Source organism: Beta vulgaris, chromosome 4 (assembly GCF_026745355.1).
Source record: "Beta vulgaris subsp. vulgaris cultivar EL10 chromosome 4, EL10.2, whole genome shotgun sequence".
NCBI classification, from domain to species: Eukaryota; Viridiplantae; Streptophyta; class Magnoliopsida; order Caryophyllales; family Amaranthaceae; genus Beta; species Beta vulgaris.
This window is the reverse complement of record NC_079205.1, coordinates 39,777,334-39,795,590: the sequence shown is the minus strand read 5'-3', so window position 1 is coordinate 39,795,590 and position 18,257 is coordinate 39,777,334. Positions and strand designations below refer to the sequence as shown.

The 18,257-nt window shown below is 35.1% G+C and overlaps 1 protein-coding gene across 2 annotated transcripts; it reads left to right on the top strand.

The window, feature by feature from the left end:
- Positions 1 to 3,234: 3,234 nt before the first annotated feature.
- On the top strand, positions 3,235 to 13,433 carry LOC104891262 (ALA-interacting subunit 3). Of its 2 annotated transcripts, XM_057394284.1 has the most exons (9): positions 3,235 to 3,477; positions 3,549 to 3,647; positions 5,046 to 5,104; positions 8,078 to 8,152; positions 8,241 to 8,357; positions 9,043 to 9,113; positions 9,790 to 10,093; positions 10,770 to 11,059; positions 13,097 to 13,433. In XM_057394284.1, exons 2-9 carry the CDS (start codon positions 3,572 to 3,574, stop codon positions 13,155 to 13,157), a joined length of 1,053 nt encoding a protein of 350 aa, XP_057250267.1. In that variant the 5' UTR covers positions 3,235 to 3,477; positions 3,549 to 3,571; the 3' UTR covers positions 13,158 to 13,433. The 2 variants fall into 2 exon arrangements, with proteins under 2 accessions (XP_057250267.1, XP_010675230.1); XM_010676928.4 differs by having other exon boundaries at positions 3,236 to 3,647.
- Positions 13,434 to 18,257: the final 4,824 nt, after the last annotated feature.

Sequence of the window (18,257 nt, the reverse complement as noted above, 5' to 3'; positions counted from 1 at the left end):
TCAATTTCTTGCTTCATGCATCTGTTGCAACTGTTACATACTTTCATGCTATAACATATTATATTAATTTTCATCATCAAAACATAACATGTGCATAAAACATAACATGTACATGCACAACAAAGTCTCTAAAGCTCACCCACTTATGCTTTGCTGATGACTTAATCCTTTGCTGTAAAGGAGAATTTCCTTCTGTTTATTTGTTGCTCCAAGCATTTAAACTTTTTTCCAGCACCTCAGGGTTGAAAGCCAATATGGATAAGTCATCTTTGTACTGTTGTGGCATGAAAAGTAGTGATGTTCAGAGAATTGTAGACTCCTCAGGTTTGCAAGTTAGTGCTCTCCCTTTTAAATATCTGGGAATTCCTATTTTCTCAAAAAGGATCTTAGTAGCTTAGTGTGAAGGCTTAGTGGAAAAAATGGCTGCTAGAATAAGACTCTGGAGCACAAGACATTTGTCTTATTCTGCTAGAATGGTACTGGTGAACACAGTCCTCCCGAGTCTTCATTAGTATTGGGCTCAAGTCTTTACATTTCCCACGAAAGTTCTTTAAGATATTGAGAAAATCTGTAGAGCTTTTCTCTGGAGTGGGGTTAGATACTATCATGGACTTGGTAATGTGGCTTGGGAAAACATCTGTTGTCCTAAAAACTCAGGAGGTTGGGTTTTAGGAATGTGCTTAAATGGAATATTGCAAGCATGAGAAAATATGTATGGGCTCTTGCTACTAAACAAATCAATGGGTGAAATGGATTAATGAGGTCTACTTGAAGCAAAATGATTAGTGGGATTATGTTCCGAAGACAGGTGTAAGTTGGTATTGGAAGCAAATTTGCAACATCAAAGAACAGTTGAAGTCCTTGTATTCCAAAACTGAATTCCTGAATATATCTCAATATTCTGCAAGTCATGTTTATGAGAAGCTGCTGGGAGAGATGATACCAGTTCACTGGGATACATTTGTATGGAATAGGCTGAGTATTCCTAAATACAGATTTATCAATTGGCTAGCCATACAAAATAAGCTGCAAACAACCAGTAGACTTGCCAGAGTTGGTATTAGTGCTAATGCTACTTGTCTCATCTATGGTACTGCTGATGAAACTCACTTACATTTATTATTTGAAAGTCACTTTGGGAACACATGTTTGATAGCCATTAAGAGTTGGTTATAGATTGGGGCACTTACTTCTGATATGTTGCAGTTGTTTAGATGGATTGGTAGAAGCAAAGCATCAAAGTTTAAGAAGGCAGTGTGGGCTGCTGGCTGCTGCTGTGTATATGATCTGGAGATGTCGTAATGAGGCATATTGGAAGCAACAGGTTCCTCTTATACAGAAGATTATAGATGAAATTAAGTACTTTGTAAAGAGTAGGATACAGGTAGTGTTGCCTGTGAAAATTGCTATACGAGACTATACTTGGTTTGTTGCACTTTGATGTGTAGGCTGTATAGTTTGTTCCTTCTGGTTTTCTAGCCAGTTGTTTAGTTGTAATGTTTGATGTTTCAAAGTAATATATATCACTACTCTTACTTAGCAAAAAAAAAAAAAATTTGTTTCAAGTAAAGTTAGGTCTTTTACATGTTTTTGATTTTATTAATTAATCTCGTATTTAGAGGATTTTTACCTCTGCTTAAGAAGAACACCCATGTTGTGGCAATTCCACCTAGAAGGTAATGGGTTACTCCTACAGCACGTCCTTATACAATGCTCAAGGCTCTAAGCTGAGTAGCAGGAGTAACTTTTAATTTATTATGAGCCCAAACGACGGATTCAATAAGTTCTTGCCAATAACCACGTCCGCTACATAAAAACATTAAACTAAAAGCCCATACAAAATGAGCACCTAGGAAAAAGAGACAAATTCCATAATTCATACAACACTTTAAATTTTATGGTTTCCAATACACAATTTGGACTAATTACTCCATCTTTTTCAAAATATAAGGCACACACGATTTAAAAATAGGCTTCAACTACATATATCTCTTATAATATTACAATTAAAAATTATGCCATTGGATTTGTCTTGAAAAATACGATAATAATATTATTTTCTTATAATTTTATCAACTTAAATTAAGAGTAATTAACTATCAAATTTTGACCTGTAACGCACAACTAGACATTGAGATGAATCTAACAAGATCACACATGACTATATATATATATATTTTCTAAATACATTGTTGATAATTCACACAGATTATATAATACTCCTAGGTGCACATCGCTCCATGTACACCCAAGGCCAAACGAGTATATGCATCTGAACAAATGAATATGTACTTTTCAAATGTGTATAATCTTTTCAAATGATTGTATCCTTTTAAAGGAGTGTGTATCTTTTCAAATAAATATGTAAATGAGTATGTTTCTTTTCAAATGAGTAAGCATTTGATCAAATGAGTATGTATCTTTTCAAATTGGTATGTAAAATTTATTTTACAGAGTAGCCAAATATTCAATCAAGTAAATTTTCAAAATGAGTGCATTTGCTGAAATGAGTATGTCTTTAGTTTAAAAGTGGATGAATTATTTAAATTAGTATGAGAATTCTCAAGTGACTACAAAATCAGGATCAGAAAAATACAATAGGTTTTTAATGACTATAGGAAATCTTAGGCGAGATAACACCATCAAATAATAATTTTGAAAGTATATAAAAAAATCCTAGAGATAATACACATTCAAAAGTTATCATACACATTTGTGTAACAACAATGATCACTAACACTGACATGTCACTAAAACATTTCATCAGAAAAAAATACATATATGCAAGTAAAATGTAATCAATCTACAAAGATATCATGTTCATTTGAAATATCCACTTGTAGAAATGTACAAATAATCATTTAATAAGATATATACTCATTTACAAAAATGCACTTATTTGAAAAGATACATACTCCTGTAGCCTTGGCCCTTGAGTGTACATAGAATTACGTACAAAAAGATGTAATATATGTCTATGATCAAAGCTTATAAAGTTTTTTCCTATAAAGTTTAACTAAAATAGTAATTGTTGTATGAGAGTGAGGAATAACGTAATGGTTAGAGTTTTTCTCCCAACCTTAAAAGGTCTTGAAATTAATTCTCACTCTTAACAAATTGGGATCCTCTCTACACGTATGGTTTTTTTAAAAGTCGTACGACCCAAATTTGGCATATTATTGTCATGAAAGTTACTCCCAAATCCCAATTATCAAAGAAAATAAAAACAATTAATAGAATTCAAAGAAAGAGGAGAAAAAGGAGGGACTTTTTTTTTTTTTTTTTTTGAGAAAAAGGGACGATTAGTTCTACTTCAAGTGTAACCACCTTCTAGGCTTATTCATGGTGCCTATGACACCTACTAATTTGCCCAAAAATGGAAAATGCTTTTGAAATTGAGATTGTACCCAATTAAGACCTTTTTTTTCCAGAATTTTTTTAACACCTCCATGATATCAATTTTCTGAAGATCTGCATGTAACTACTTTATCCTTTTTTATGATATAAGTATATAATATTTTCCTCAATATTTATTTCTTTTCCCCTAGTTTGATATTGAGATCAACGGGTTATGAATTCTTCTGGGGCAACTCGCAAGGAAGGGGGCTCCGAATCTTCCTCCAAAAAATCCTCAAAGAGGCCTCAATGTAAGCTCCTTCTTCTCTCTCATTTTAGTAATTTTAATTAATCTTCTCATAATCAAATGTTATGTTTTGTTGTAACAATGGTAGAAATGGTAGAAATGCCCACCTGTAATAAAATAAGACCAGGGATCGGAGGTTGCCTTTAGTTTTGAATCTAGGGGCCCCACTTTGATGGGGGAGAGATTATCTTTAGTTTTGAACCTAAGTTGAAACCTAGAGAAAACGGTGTAACATAATTTGCTATATAATTCGCTTTTTCAGTTCGCAGTTCGCCCAAAATGGGTAAAAGATAGGCAGATACTGACCATAATTCGCTTTTTCTGGATCGCATGTTACACTGAGAATATCTTGGGATCAGTTCTTGGGGACCCTGCTTTGATGGGGCAGGGTGCCATTAATTTTGAACTTAGGCTGAAACCTCAAGAAAATCTTGGGATTGATTCCTAGGCCCCCTAGTGGGGGAAGAGGTTGCCTTTAGTTCTGAACCTTGGTTGAGAGGGAGAGGTTGGTTTTGAACCTAGGTTGAATTCTTGAAAAAAATCTTGAGAGATGGTAGGCTAAGTGTTCCGTGTACTTGACAAAAAATATTGTCAATTGCGATGGAATTGTAATGTAATTATTACTTCAATGAAAAGAAAAATGCTGCAAATATGTATCCTAATGTCTAGGATTTCAAAGTATGGATTGTCTTTTGTTGTATTTATTTGTGTTTGGTTTTATAGATTTTGTCCAGTTTGGGCATTGTATATAAAACTCTATCTCTCCATGTAAGGGTGATTGAGGTCGTGAGATGTTATTTTACAAGGACTTAGGAGTAGTATGTTAAGAGGCCATTTTGAATTTGATTACTCCACTAGTTTGGCCATTGAGTTTTTTTTTTTTCATTTTGTACTTCCATTATTTTTTAAGATAGAAAGAATTAATTTTATTTTTTAAAGTGAAAAACCTTTTAGTTGGGACTAGGGAGGAAGGTTGTTTAGGTTATGAGATTTCATAAGGCTTAATAGTTGAAGTCTAGAAGGTTGATACTAATATTCTTCTAATTGGTGTCGTGAAAGATTTAAAATGTTAAATACCAATCGAAAGGGCTTTAGCTAGGTATTTGCTTTTCCGTGCTGTAATTGTGCTATGATAGACTCCAATTTAGACTCCAACATATAGATATCGTGACTTTCTCAGTAGGTCATTGCTATGGCGCATAAGTACATTTACCTTTATATAACAAACAAGCTATAACGAAATATCAAAATCCATCCATTGCATTCAAATTTACAAAGAATATTTGTGATATGGAGATGAAATAATGGTAAAAACAACTCTTTTATTTGGTAGAAATTAGAATTTTAGTTTACTTTATTTATCGTTCCATTTTAGAATATTAATGACTGATGTTTGTTGCAGATTCCAGATTCACACAACAAGAGCTTCCAGCTTGCAAACCAATTCTAACTCCAGCATGGGTAATATTTTTGTTACTAAGTCAGACTCCATTTTATTGATTTTTTCCCCCTAGACATGAACACACACACATCTAGAAATAACTTAATTGGTTACCGTAACCTTAGACCTGAAAGCCCACGCTACTGCACCCTGATTATAATGGATTATGAAATAATAATTCGCCTGCAATTTAGGCCTAGCCTAGTGCAATAATGTATTTCAAGCCCTGAAGGCATGCTTAAAACCTGAAGATAGCCTATATTTTGGGCCAGGCCCTAAAATTCTGTTTACAACAGGGCTGTCTAAGTTGGCTGGACCAAGTTGATCAACCAACTTTAGGCTAAATAAATTCCCCAAGGGCATCTTTTTCCATCTATTTCAAGTTTTTAATCATTAACTTCATACATTAGCTAAGCCTTGTATGCTTTAATTCATTGTATATCTGCAAGAATATTCGGTATGGTTTTAGTGATTTTATGCTAATTTCCAGAATCATATAGAAGTTATTTAATTTTTTTTTTTGAAAGTAACATTAATTTATTGATTCAAAGTCATACGACATCTACAATAAAAGTCAATACTAAACAAATACATATCAAATGAAATAAATACAATTCTAATATGATAAAACCACGATCGTTGAGTAGATCTAACACTTCTGAAAACCCTTGTCTTTCATATCGCTGTCTGATGCAGCCTTCTGCAAGGGGGTCTATCGATCTTTTGTAGTTTTGAAGTAGAATCGGATTCAATTCAAGTGATTGTAAACGAAGTCTTGACATCTGTTGCAACTCCGCACAAATTTTGATCAACAAATCAACATCTTGAAATACAGAAAAACCCAAAAACAAATTCTCTAAACTCTCACATGGAGAGAGATAAAACCCAATATATGGGTAGACATAACCCAATATATGGGTAGAAAAACTCTCCATTAGAGAGAGACTAAAATTTATTGGAAACATAAACGTAAAAAGCTAGTAATAAAACCAGAAAAGGGGCTTACCACCGCCCAAAAGGGTGGTGGTAGCCCCTAAATTGAAAATTAGGGTTTTGTGGGAGAGGAGAGAGAAGAGAGAAAAAGGAGGAGAGAGGAGGCAGTGGCCCCTTAAAAAATAACTATACAAGTTATTTAATTTCTTCTAGAATAAATAATAGAATTACTAGATTTATAATTACTCAAATGAATAAGAAATGTTTCATATGTTTTTAAACTAATGTTCACGAAACACATACAATTTCAACTAGATCTAAAACTGATTCAAGATAAGCAACAAACAACTAATACTTCTTCTATATGTTATTAATTTTTTTACGTTTGCTAGCGCATAACTTTAATTTTATTAATATTTTAAATTACCTTGTAGTAAAAAGTATGCAAATTTATATTTTGAAGATTGACATTGAAATAAATCCAAAAACACACTAGAACAACTAAGCATTAAATAATACGTTTCGGGTATGAAACGGGGACGTCAAGGTTGACAACATTCAATTCTTGGCGTCTACTAGCATTGTCGGTTAGAAGATGTTGATTATCTACATAAGTAACAAAAATTACTGACTTCGGGGGTTATCTAGGAAACCCACTTCAATGCCTAAGTTAGACACGATCGACAAGATAAAGTGCAGGGATGGTAAAAGTGGGTCAGAATGTGAATACCTTGACAACAGTGTTGTTCTATTTACATCCCATGAACAGTACGCCGGTTCTCTGTTGTACTATCTTGTCCGAACACGTGTACGATGTCTACGTACCTACGTGCCTATGCCGACAAAGTCTTCCTTGTCAGCACCTATTATGACATGCTAATTAAATCGGTTTTTTTCACCATATATCCTTAACAAATTTTTTTATTCACCATGTACCCCAATTTTTTTCAAAATTCATCATATATTCTTGAGTTTTTTGAAAATACGTTAGAATGCCCTTAATGATTCACGACGGTTAACTATGTCAGTTATTAACCCTAATTAACCTTAAAAAACTCTAAAAACCCCTAATTAACCCTATTCTTTCTCCCTAACCACCAAGACCACCCATTGGTGATGGGTGGGGGTTATGCGCGGGTGGGTGGGCTGATTGGGGGTGGCGGGGGCTGCTAGTGGGTGGCTGGTGGTTAGGGAGAGAGAAATAGGGATAATTGGGGTTAATTAGGGTTAATGATTAATAGAGTTAACCACCGTTAGTCTAGCATTTTAATGAATTTTTAAGAATTTCAAGGGTTGGTGAATTTTGAAAAAAGTAGGGATATCTGGTGAATAATTTTTTTTTCTCACGGTTTATGGTGAAAAACGGTAATTAAATTGATCTTCATATTTTTTACTTTGTTGACAATTATTATTGAACATGACGGCCATCATGCCAAGGGGTTGTACTTGTATATCCCCATCATGCCAAAGGGTTGTATACCATGCCAAGTTGTTGTCATGCAACGACGATAGCCAACATCTATTTCTTAATATGGCACTCATCATGCCAAGGGGTTGTATATATCATGCAAGGGAGTGTCATGATACACCAAGGTTGGTGCTTCCTTTCGCTGACATGTTTTTCACCTTCATTACTCAGTTGATATCCTACTCATGACGTAAGGTGCCGCTAACCATGGTGATGGCTGTCTCGACCTTGGTCGCCAATATTGCTTTGAGTCCTTGAGTTGTACAACACCAAGATTAGTTGATGTCGGCCACTAATGTGCCGACAAGGGAGACCATGTCGGTCGGCTATTGGCAACTCCCATACAAATATCATTTGTTTATATATATTAGTGAAAAGATATGGTCAAAATGCGTATGTGAATTGGTTCTGTAGTCAAACCAAAACAACTAATAACAAGCATATGAAGAACTTATGCTCAAATCTCTATGTAAAATATGTCTTCTCAGCTGTGTAATTATTATATAATCCTCGGATACTATCAATCTCTAAAGTGACATTCTAAATTTTACTTATTTTGCTCTTTATAATTGCTCATTCATGTTCCTTTCAGGTTATATCAATATTCGTTGCTGTCGGAATTATCTTTATTCCTCTTGGACTTATTTCTTTGTCTGCGTCAGAGAACGTAATCTGCTCAAACCACTTAATGTATTAAATGATTTAGCTAATAAGCCAACATTTTAAATGACATTGATCTCCATTGTGTCATGCAGGTTATAGAGGTTGTGCTGGAATATGATGTAGATTGTGTTCCGCCTGATTATAGAAATGACAAAGTTGGATTTATTAAGAGCCCTAGCACTAACAAAACATGTACATTAAGTATGACTGTAAGTCCAAACTTTCGATTTATAACGCTTAATTGATCTCCAATCTTTTCTTTTCTATTGATTCTCAAAGTTTCGATTGCAAAGGAAACCATCAAATTGCTAGATCACTGTTTGATTACCTTCCAATCAAAATTATGAACAAAAATATATTGTAAGTGTCACACACTGAAATGTAGAGTGATAATGGCCATTTTGGACACTCCATTTTATACTTACAAAACTGTAAAGTAGGAGAATCATGAACTTGAGTGTATATCTGTGTTAATTATATTGAACAAATACTGAAGCTTATGGACAATTTAAATTGATATACGGCCTCTGCCGAGTCTGCGACTTAATTTGCTGACACGGTGATGACACAAAGATTAAGAGTACTAATAAAAGTTCAATGAGAGAATACAAGTGAACTAAGAGGAAAAAAAAAAGGATCAATGTAACCGAGAGAATGCACCAGAAAATGTAATTGAAAATTGTTTTCTTTAATCCAAAATACAAGTGTGAATGTATATTTTTTTGTAGTGTGAAGAAATTGAGTGATGGAGGAAGTAATCAAGTATCGTTCATTTCTAAAGAATTCAACTGCATCTTAATGGTTTCTCATTGAAGTACAGTAACATGAAAAGCTTGTTTAGGTCCATTAATTAATGGTTTTCACTGACGTGAATTAACATGAAAAATTTTTCAGGTTCCAAAGCAAATGAAAAACCCTGTATATATTTATTATCAGCTCGAGAACTTCTACCAAAACCATCGCCGGTAAGCATGTTATGACATAAGGGAAAGGGAATATTCGTTAACTTCTTATCCTTTATAACACAAAGGTCATGCTGGTTTACAAATTGAGTCTGGAGTAGCATGATATAAAAAGGCAAATTGTATGAGTATGGCTAAATAGAAATTCATATGTTAGTGAACAAGAGAGAGGAATTTGGGTGGGACCCATGCAAGTGGAATTACCAAAACGGCTTTCGGCTCTCTTGGTTGCAAACAAACAATTTGCCTTGTACTCCCTCCGTTTCCTAAAGATCTTCCATCTTTTTGGTTTAAGTGCGTTTCCAAAAGATCTTCCCTCTTTTACTTTATTCCATATTTGGAATTTTTTTCCCTTTTTACCCTCTCATGTCCCTATCATATGGTCCACCATTACATTATTAGTTCAATTTTACTCCCTTTCTCTCTCATACTTTAACCCCATTTTTATTTGTTTATTTATCTTAATCCCTTTCTCTTTCCTACTTTACCCACCCCACACCCCACACAAATTGATTCTCATTGTTATCTGTAGTAACAGTAACAAGGAAGATCTTTAGGAAACGGAGGGAGCATTCTTTTTCAAGTAATTTTTAGTGCTTTCAGTCCATGTTCATGCGAATTTCCGAGTTCTGAAAAATGTTACATATCAATCATCTAATGGAGCCTATTTCTTATTCAGATATGTAAAAAGTAGAAATGACAAACAATTAAGGAACAAGGCTGCGGAACAGTTTACAGGTGAATGTGATCCAGAAGCAACTGCAGGGCCTGCCAAAGCTCCAATTGTTCCCTGCGGTCTTATTGCATGGAGCCTGTTCAATGATACATACAAATTTTCTTCTGATTCAAATTCAATTGAAGTTAACAAGAAACATATAGCATGGGAGAGTGATCGCAAGCATAAGTTTGGATCCGATATTTATCCTAAAAATTTCCAAACTCAAGGCCTCATTGGGGGTGCTCAACTTAATTCCAGCATTCCTGTAATGTTCATTCTCATATAACTCACGTCTCAATTTCTTCATTTACTATTCTATGCGATGTGCTGTCATTTGCTGATTCATTCCACTTCAGGTTTTCCATCCGAAAAACCTACTTTCTCCATTTTTAATACATGCAACTTTTGAAATCTTTAGGTCAAAGTATGCAACATGGAGGGCATATTAATTCAGGTGAGCAGAGAGATAAAAAGGGTATCCATGTGATGAGAAAAGAGATAGAGAGAGAATATCCAAAATAGATAATGTTGTAACTAATCGAAACACCCAAAAATAAAAGTGTTGCAACTATGGAGGAAGTATACATTAGTGTAGGAGCCGAGCTTTGATTTGTGAATGTGGGCTAGAATTTTTTAAGGAAAAGTTGACATTTGTTGTGTTTTGAGTATTCTTTTGGACATTTAGTGTTAGATAAATGATAGCAAAACCTCCATCTTAATCCCACAAGCAACAGATCTAGGTGCTCCTTAGCAAAAAAAATTCATTTCAAATTTTGCGCATTTGAAAGGTTGTGAGATAAGCAAAAAATATGGCTTGAGAGTACTTAGCTCTATGTGCTCTTGGGCGACCGTAAATAGTCAAATGTTGCATGTATTAAGAAAATGAAGAAGTATTTACTCTGCTCAATATTATGAACTTAATTTTGAAATAATTTTTGCAGCTAAGTGAACAAGAAGATCTTATTGTATGGATGCGAACTGCAGCACTTCCAACTTTCAGGAAGTTATATGGAAAGATAGAGCAAGATCTTAATGCTAATCAGAAGATAACAGTGGTTGTACAAAATAATTACAACACATATAGTTTTGGGGGTAAGAAGAGGTTGGTCCTTTCTACAACAAGTTGGATTGGTGGTAAAAATGACTTCCTTGGTGTAGGATATCTCACTGTTGGTGGGATTTCCTTAGCTATTGCACTAGGATTCATTTTGCTTTACGTCATCAAACCTAGGTCAGTAATTTCTTACATTTTATTTCCATCTCCAATTTTCTCTCGAGAAAGTGTAGTCTTTCTGATAGATCCCAATTATCTGGTGACTGGTAGATCCGAATTCGGATCTATCAGACAGTATTACACTTAGGAATGGCAACGGGTCGGATTTGGACCGGATTATGCATAATCCGACTCCGACCCTACAGAAAGTCGGATTTTAAATCTGAGTCCGACTCCGACATCCGACTTTGAAAATCCGAATCCGACCTGACTTAAAATCCGAACATCCGACTCCGAGATCCGATCCGACTTAAAATCCGGACATCCGACTTAAAATCCCAACATCCGACTCCGAACCTAATCCGACTTATTTTTCTTCCAATTTTTTATAATAGAATAGTCTTCTATAATACAATAATTTAATCATGACAATTTATTCTAATCATCATATGGAAATCTTATATAGTACAAATAATCTAAATATTACTATTATTTTTAACAATCATTTTTTCAATGGGAAAATCTTATATAATACAATTGGCTGAAAGTCGAAGCCAGATTGACTCAAAGTCGGAGTCGGATTCAAATGTCGGATTATTTTATGAGATCCGACTCCGACCCTCCTCCAACTCGGAGTCGGATTTTTTAAACGGAGTCGGAGTCGGATTACTTTTTTGTCGGAGTCGACTCGGATTTTTTCTCTCGAATCGGAGCGGACTAGGGTCGGATTCGGACTGGATTGCCATCCCTAATTACACTTACTAAAAAAAGTTTAATTGGTACTTGAAACCTTTCCAATTGGTACTTACGTTGCCAGTGTTGAGGAATTTTATTACGAAAAGTTCAAGTACAATTAGCACACATAATCAGAGTACTTTCCTGATTCCACCAAACATCTACCATGCTTACATAAATTGCATCAGCATCTCTTAAACTTTACCTTCTAGGAAGAATTAGGACAAGAGACTCTTCATGTGCAAGTAGCATGGAAAGAGAGCCTAAACACAGATGAAAACATCGTTGAATGTATAATTCTCTATCCTTCTCCACATACCTATGATTTGCAAAAGATCTTTAAACCAAGCTCTTCTCGAATACTCTCAATTCTTATGGGTCAGAGAACATGAGTATAGATCTTGGAGTTCCTCTGCAACCAAATGCTGTGAATAGCTTTCATAGGCTCATAACTATAAATTCTAGCCAAACTTCTCATAGAGGTCCAACCTCCATATTAAAGCACTAAATCTCTAGCTTGTAACACATTTCTGAACATCCAAGAGATATTTGCATTGATGTTCATGCTCCATATCATGGTTCTTTTTTTATCTGAGGAAATAAATATCATGGTTCTTGTCTTCTTGATATAAAAGAGACGACCCACATAATTTTACCACATAATTTTCAAATCAATTCTGTTCCAAGTAGATTCTTCTTAAACTTGATAACTTCATTGATTGCTATACTATCATAATTTAGAAAATAAATTTCGTTGTTGGCGCATCTATGATTCGTAGTACCAACAGAAAGAGTTGTGAGTACCGATATGCTTAATAGATCCAATAGAGGCTTAATCCTCTTTCCTCTCTCACTGTCTTAATGTTCCCATCAGTTGTCATTTATAACCTCACATAGTTGGTTACTTCCTCTGATTTCCTTAGATTTCTACACTATCTATCTAGTGCTAACTTCGACCTTCTTCTTTTTTGTGTGTGTAAAATGTTGGAGTAGTCTCAAATGTACATTTATAAGCTTCGAATTTATATGATTTTATTATGTGTGAATTCAAGATATATTATTGGTCAAAGTTGTACGTTGAAAGACGTGAAAGGTTAAGTGTTGCAACTCAGAGGAATTGGAGGATGTATAAGTTATTTCATCAATTTGCATGATTTTTTTGCATAAGAGGATGATACAATTCAATTCTAACGTTGTTGGAACTGTATATATAGATTTTGCTTTGTGTAATGCATGGTTTCCTATGTTCATCAGTTTGCACAGTAAGAGGGTGATAAGATTTAGCTTTTTATAATGCATGGTTTTCGTTTTATTATGCAGGGCTCTTGGGGATCCGTCATATCTATCTTGGAATAGAAATCCAGCAGGACACATGAACTAAAAATCCAGGACATAGAGTAACAGAGAAACATCTAACAAGAAAAGAAAAAACAACTTCGACGGCACAAAGTTGGGCCTGTATTTCAAGAGTTGTGATTGAACTTGTCGTTGCTGACAATTTTAAGAATTAACAGGAGATTGTTTTAACATTCATATATCGCAAAAGTTGTACAAAAGCACCTCGTTTTTTAGGGCTAATCAATCTTCTCCCAAAAATTTCTTTGAAATTGTGATTACTATACGTACGTAGATATATAATGAAACTTTATATCCAGAACTTTACACTTTGGATGCACATCATTGAAATTTAACTCACAAAGGAGACTGTAGTCATAGAGACAAAATGTGGTGATAAGGATTCAGAACCCTCGATCAAATAGTTAGAAGCTCGGAGTGCTAACTATTTGAGTTTTTACCTAAGTAATACTAGTCCTATATAGACCCAATGTGTGTGAAAGCATATAAAAAATTAAATTAATTGTGTAGAAGAACTGTTTTTGCTTTTTGATTTTTCAAAATACTGTTGTTCAGTTTAAATGTGGTATTTTTTTTCTTCTTCTTTTTTCCCAATTTTTTTGTTTAAATAAAGTAGGTATTTATCTATTTTTATTCTTTTTTTTTCAATTTTTTTTGGTGTATATATTGCGATGTATATAATAGAGATAAATTATTAAAAAGTAAGGAGCCTTTCCACCGAGCTCTCACATAAATTATCGGGAGGCGGCAACACTTACCATTTGAGCTCCCATACATGCCTATTTTTGTAAGGCTATTTTTGTACAAGATTTTACTTAAAAAGAGATTGTTGCAAGCATTGTAATGCATCCCAAAATAAATTATGTTGAAAGTATTAAAAAAAAAAAGAAGAGACGTAGTATCCATAGGCTAAAGGGGGGACAAAATCATGCTTATTTTAACAACGAGAAAACTTGGATTAATTGAACAAGGACGGGTACAACCTAATGCTAATACAACCAAATATAAAACAAAGTAAACAAATCTAAAGGAGCTTTATAAGCTCTTACATGCCATAAAAAACAAAAACAAGTAAAACCGATAAAGAGTCGCAGATTAAGGAGGGCGTTGCTGGTCAATGATTGTGATGATGGAATCAAAACTCTGATTGCTGATGGAAATGGTAGGAGAAGCGAATGTCGTTCACGATCCGAACAACGAACAACCAACGACGAGCTTCTCGTCGCATGAGCAATCTCAACAATCTTCTATCGCTTGGTATTCTGGGCTCATGATCTTTTGAAGAGTCACGAACCTGTATGATTCATTACTCTCTCTAGAGAGTATGTCAGGCTTCTCCTTTAGGTAGGAGAAACGCATTTGAGTTGGCGTGCTGAAAACCACCAGATGCAACTGGGGTGCCGCCTTCATATTTGAAATTTTCAAGGCAAGGGCCGATCAATGCCAAGCTAAAAAGAAAGCTAAACACTTTGAGCTCTCGAATAAACCTTCGGTTTGTGAAACCCGGAAACACATGTTCCAACCATGAAAACCTTTGATCGCCTCGACCACATTCATACTTCTCATCCTCTTGAGTCATCTTTCCTTCATCAAAGATTCCAAAAAAACGACATATTCTACTACTACAATGTTACCCTCCCTTATCCAACTGGCAAATACTTTTTGATTGCCATAAGCAACCACGAACAACCACCTTAGCATCTTAAAAGAAACAATTTACTTCAACTATGTGACAACTTACCACGCAAACTAAGAAAAAAACGGCATACTCATATCTAACATAACTAGGGAGGGGAGCCTAACAACTAGGGGGTGGGTGAAGGGAAGCCCGACAACTAGGGGAGAAGGGAAGGGGAAGTTCGAAAACCAAGGGGAGGGGAAAGGAAAGCTCGAGACCGATGCTAACCTAAAAGAGGCAGGAGGGGAAATAAAATCTTCGATAGTAACCTAGACTAAGGGTTGGAAAAGGGGTAATTGAAAACTAAAAACCCCACGTTAAACGTTGGAAATCAGGGAAAAGGAGGGAGAGGAAATGACGGGAGGACATGTAGGGGAAGCGACGGGGAAACAGAGGGACAAGGGAAGAAGTGTAAAACGAAGGACGCGAAGGGGAGGGGGGAGAGACGACGAAGAAGGACACGTGAGGGGGAGGGAGAATAGACGATGGAGGACGCAAGGGGGAGGGGGACAAAACGACGGAGGGCGAGAGGGGGAGGGGAGAATATGACAGAGGACACGAGTGGGAGGGGGAATTAACCTGACTGACGCAACAACATCACTAGGGTCACTGGCGACAAAGCTGGGGTTCCAGCCACCGGCGAGCCTAGGGCGTAGGGCGGCTGGTATGTCTTTTAGGGTTAGGTTTTGGAGATTTAGAGAGATAAGAATGGATGGCGATGTAACGAATTAACTTTTGACAAAATCATGATTAGTGTAAAAGCGTGCATTAAATAATTGCTTGTCATGATCAGATATGTGTCATGCTGACACATCTGAATAGATGCATTCCATTTATTAACACAAACTTCTCATATGTTATAAATGCATTGCTTTGGCATATGATTTTGGCCCGTATACCAATACTAAGAGTCCACGACCATTGTAGAAGTGTCCTCAAGATTACGTATACAAATATTATAGGATTTTTATACGTTATACTATTGTGTTTCTTCAATTTTTACATTGTACCCCAACATTTTTAAAATTCCACACGGTACCCTCAAATTTACCTTTTTTAATGCACAATTCTTTTACTACTAATTATATGTCATTAATTTTGTTTACTTTTTATAAAATAGTGGAACTAAATCTAATTTGTAAAAATTCCCTCCAAGGGTTAAAAAAAATATAAACGAAATCAACGTTAAATAGTAGTAGGGGTATTGTGCATTAAAAAATTAAAGTTTGAGAGTGCTATATAGAATTTGAAAAGAATGGGCTACAACATAGAAACTGAAAAAAACAAGAGTATAACATAAATTTTTTTTACATGATGTCTTGATCAAAAAAGTGAAAATATGAAAAATTAGCCATGAGAAATGAAGAATACAATGTTCAATCTTTGATACGCCAGCCTTAATATTGCTTTTTCCCAGTCCAAGATATGATTAAGATGGTCCAACATGGCAAGACCCAATTAAAGAACCCAAACTTTAATGTTTATATTTTTTCCTACTATCTTTCGGCTCGCGTCTTTTCTCTCTTCTCCATTGTTGGTTAATCAAAATTCGTAACTGCCAATTTTGCTTTTTATACATCTCATAACCTTAATTTTGTTAACTTTTATTTGCATGATTTATTTTTTTTTTCTAAAACTTTTTCTTCAAAAATATTGAAAAATTCTATGAATAATTCAACATTAACTGAGATGAAAAATGTGTATTCTCGGAAAATTAGTCCAAAACCTTTTTGTACTCCTTCGAAGTTAGATAGTGAGAATTCTACTTCGAATGTTGAAAAGGTTTGTGATAAAAGCACTTGAAAACCTCCAAAATCAATACTAGTTTAGATCATCCTAAAAATGTGTTGTTAACTGGAAATGAGTTTCTAAGAAAGGTGATGACCAAACATATAGGTTTTTTTTCACGAATTTTCAATCTACTTCTAAAATCTTAGGCCTTTTTTTTATTAAGTGACATTTTTGTTCAAAATTGATATATGCATGGTATGAACTGATTTGTGGCTATTTTGCGATATATAGATGTAATTTTGTTCTGAATTTGTAAATTGATTTCTCACATTTTATGTTTTTACTTGTTATAAAGTGGTTTGATGTGTTTACTAATAGTTCTTTTTTTTGTTAGAGATTGATAAGTGATATACATAATTTACTTTAATGGGTTTTTATATTCAACTGATAATTTATTTGCTCTAAATTTATTATTTAAGTTAATATAATAAAGGAAAATTGAATTTTAATAATCCAACCTTTAAGCGTTTTTTACAGTCCCACTTATTAGTTATTTGTTAACAATGCAATCTTTTGGTCGTGTCTTCCCATAATGGTCCTTGACCTGTTTGTGATCGGTATGGCGTATTTTTATTTTGCCTACGCGGAATGAGCACGTATTTGACTAACTCATTGTAAAGGTATTATTGAAAATGTTTTTGAAGTCGCCACTAAGTCTTTAAAGGAAGACTCGTAAACCTAATTGGTTATTGGAAAATCAAAGGAAAAACTTAGGGACTTATCCCATGTAGATTTTCCCATTCATGACTCTATAATGGTTAATGAACCAAAGATTGAGTTTAAGGGTGAAGGTACGAACACGGTTAGGAACCATATTCTCTCTTTGACGACCTCTACTTAATATCTAATCATATCAACGATAAAGAAAAAGGAAAAATATGAGTGGACGAAAGAGGCGGAGCAGGCTCTCCAGTAAGTAAAGGAGCATCTATATATGACAGTTGCCTCGCTTGGTCAGTCTGGCCGAAGGGGAAAAACTATTTGTATACCTGGCCATCTCACCTCAAGTAGTAAGTGCAGTTCTCATGGATGAAAGGGAGTCGATGCAGGTCCTTGTTTACTTCATAAGCCATGTATTGAAAGATGCGGAATGCAAATATTCATCGGTGGAGAAGTTCAGCCTAGTGCTTCTCATGGCCAGCCAAAAATTGAGGCTGTAATTTCCGGCTCATATCATCCTTATCTATATTGACCAGCCCCTAAAACAAGTTCTACATAAGATGGATGCTTCTGGACGGATGCTAAAATGGGCGGTGGATCTGAATGTGTTTGACCTAGCATTTGAACCCAGAAAAGCAATCAAAGGACAAGCCTTGGCTGACTTTATCGTAGAGCTTACTCGGCCTATGATTGAGCCCGTCCAAGATCCATCTGGGAGCAGGAGACATTGTACGCTTATGGTTGATGGATCTTCAACTACTAATGGTTGCGGGGCTGGGATAATTTTCCAATCGCCAGAAGGGGACAAATTTGAGTACGCACTCAGATTTAAATTCCAGGCATCAAAGAACGAAGCAGGATACAAAGCACTTCTAGCTGGCATAAAAATGTGCAAGGCGGCTGGAGCTTTGGAGATTGAGGCCGAATCAAATTTCCTGTTGGTCGTCACTCAAGTAAATGGAGATTTTGAATGTAAAGAGACCTCCATGAGTAAAT

Excerpts from the sequence above, each read along its gene's own strand:
- LOC104891262 (XM_057394284.1), top strand. The coding sequence starts at position 3,572 with ATGAATTCTTCTGGGGCAACTCGCAAGGAAGGGGGCTCCGAATCTTCC. Across the intron at positions 5,105-8,077 it reads CAATTCTAACTCCAGCATGG|GTTATATCAATATTCGTTGC; the intron begins GTAATATTTTTG and ends TGTTCCTTTCAG. Across the intron at positions 8,358-9,042 it reads CATGTACATTAAGTATGACT|GTTCCAAAGCAAATGAAAAA; the intron begins GTAAGTCCAAAC and ends AAAATTTTTCAG.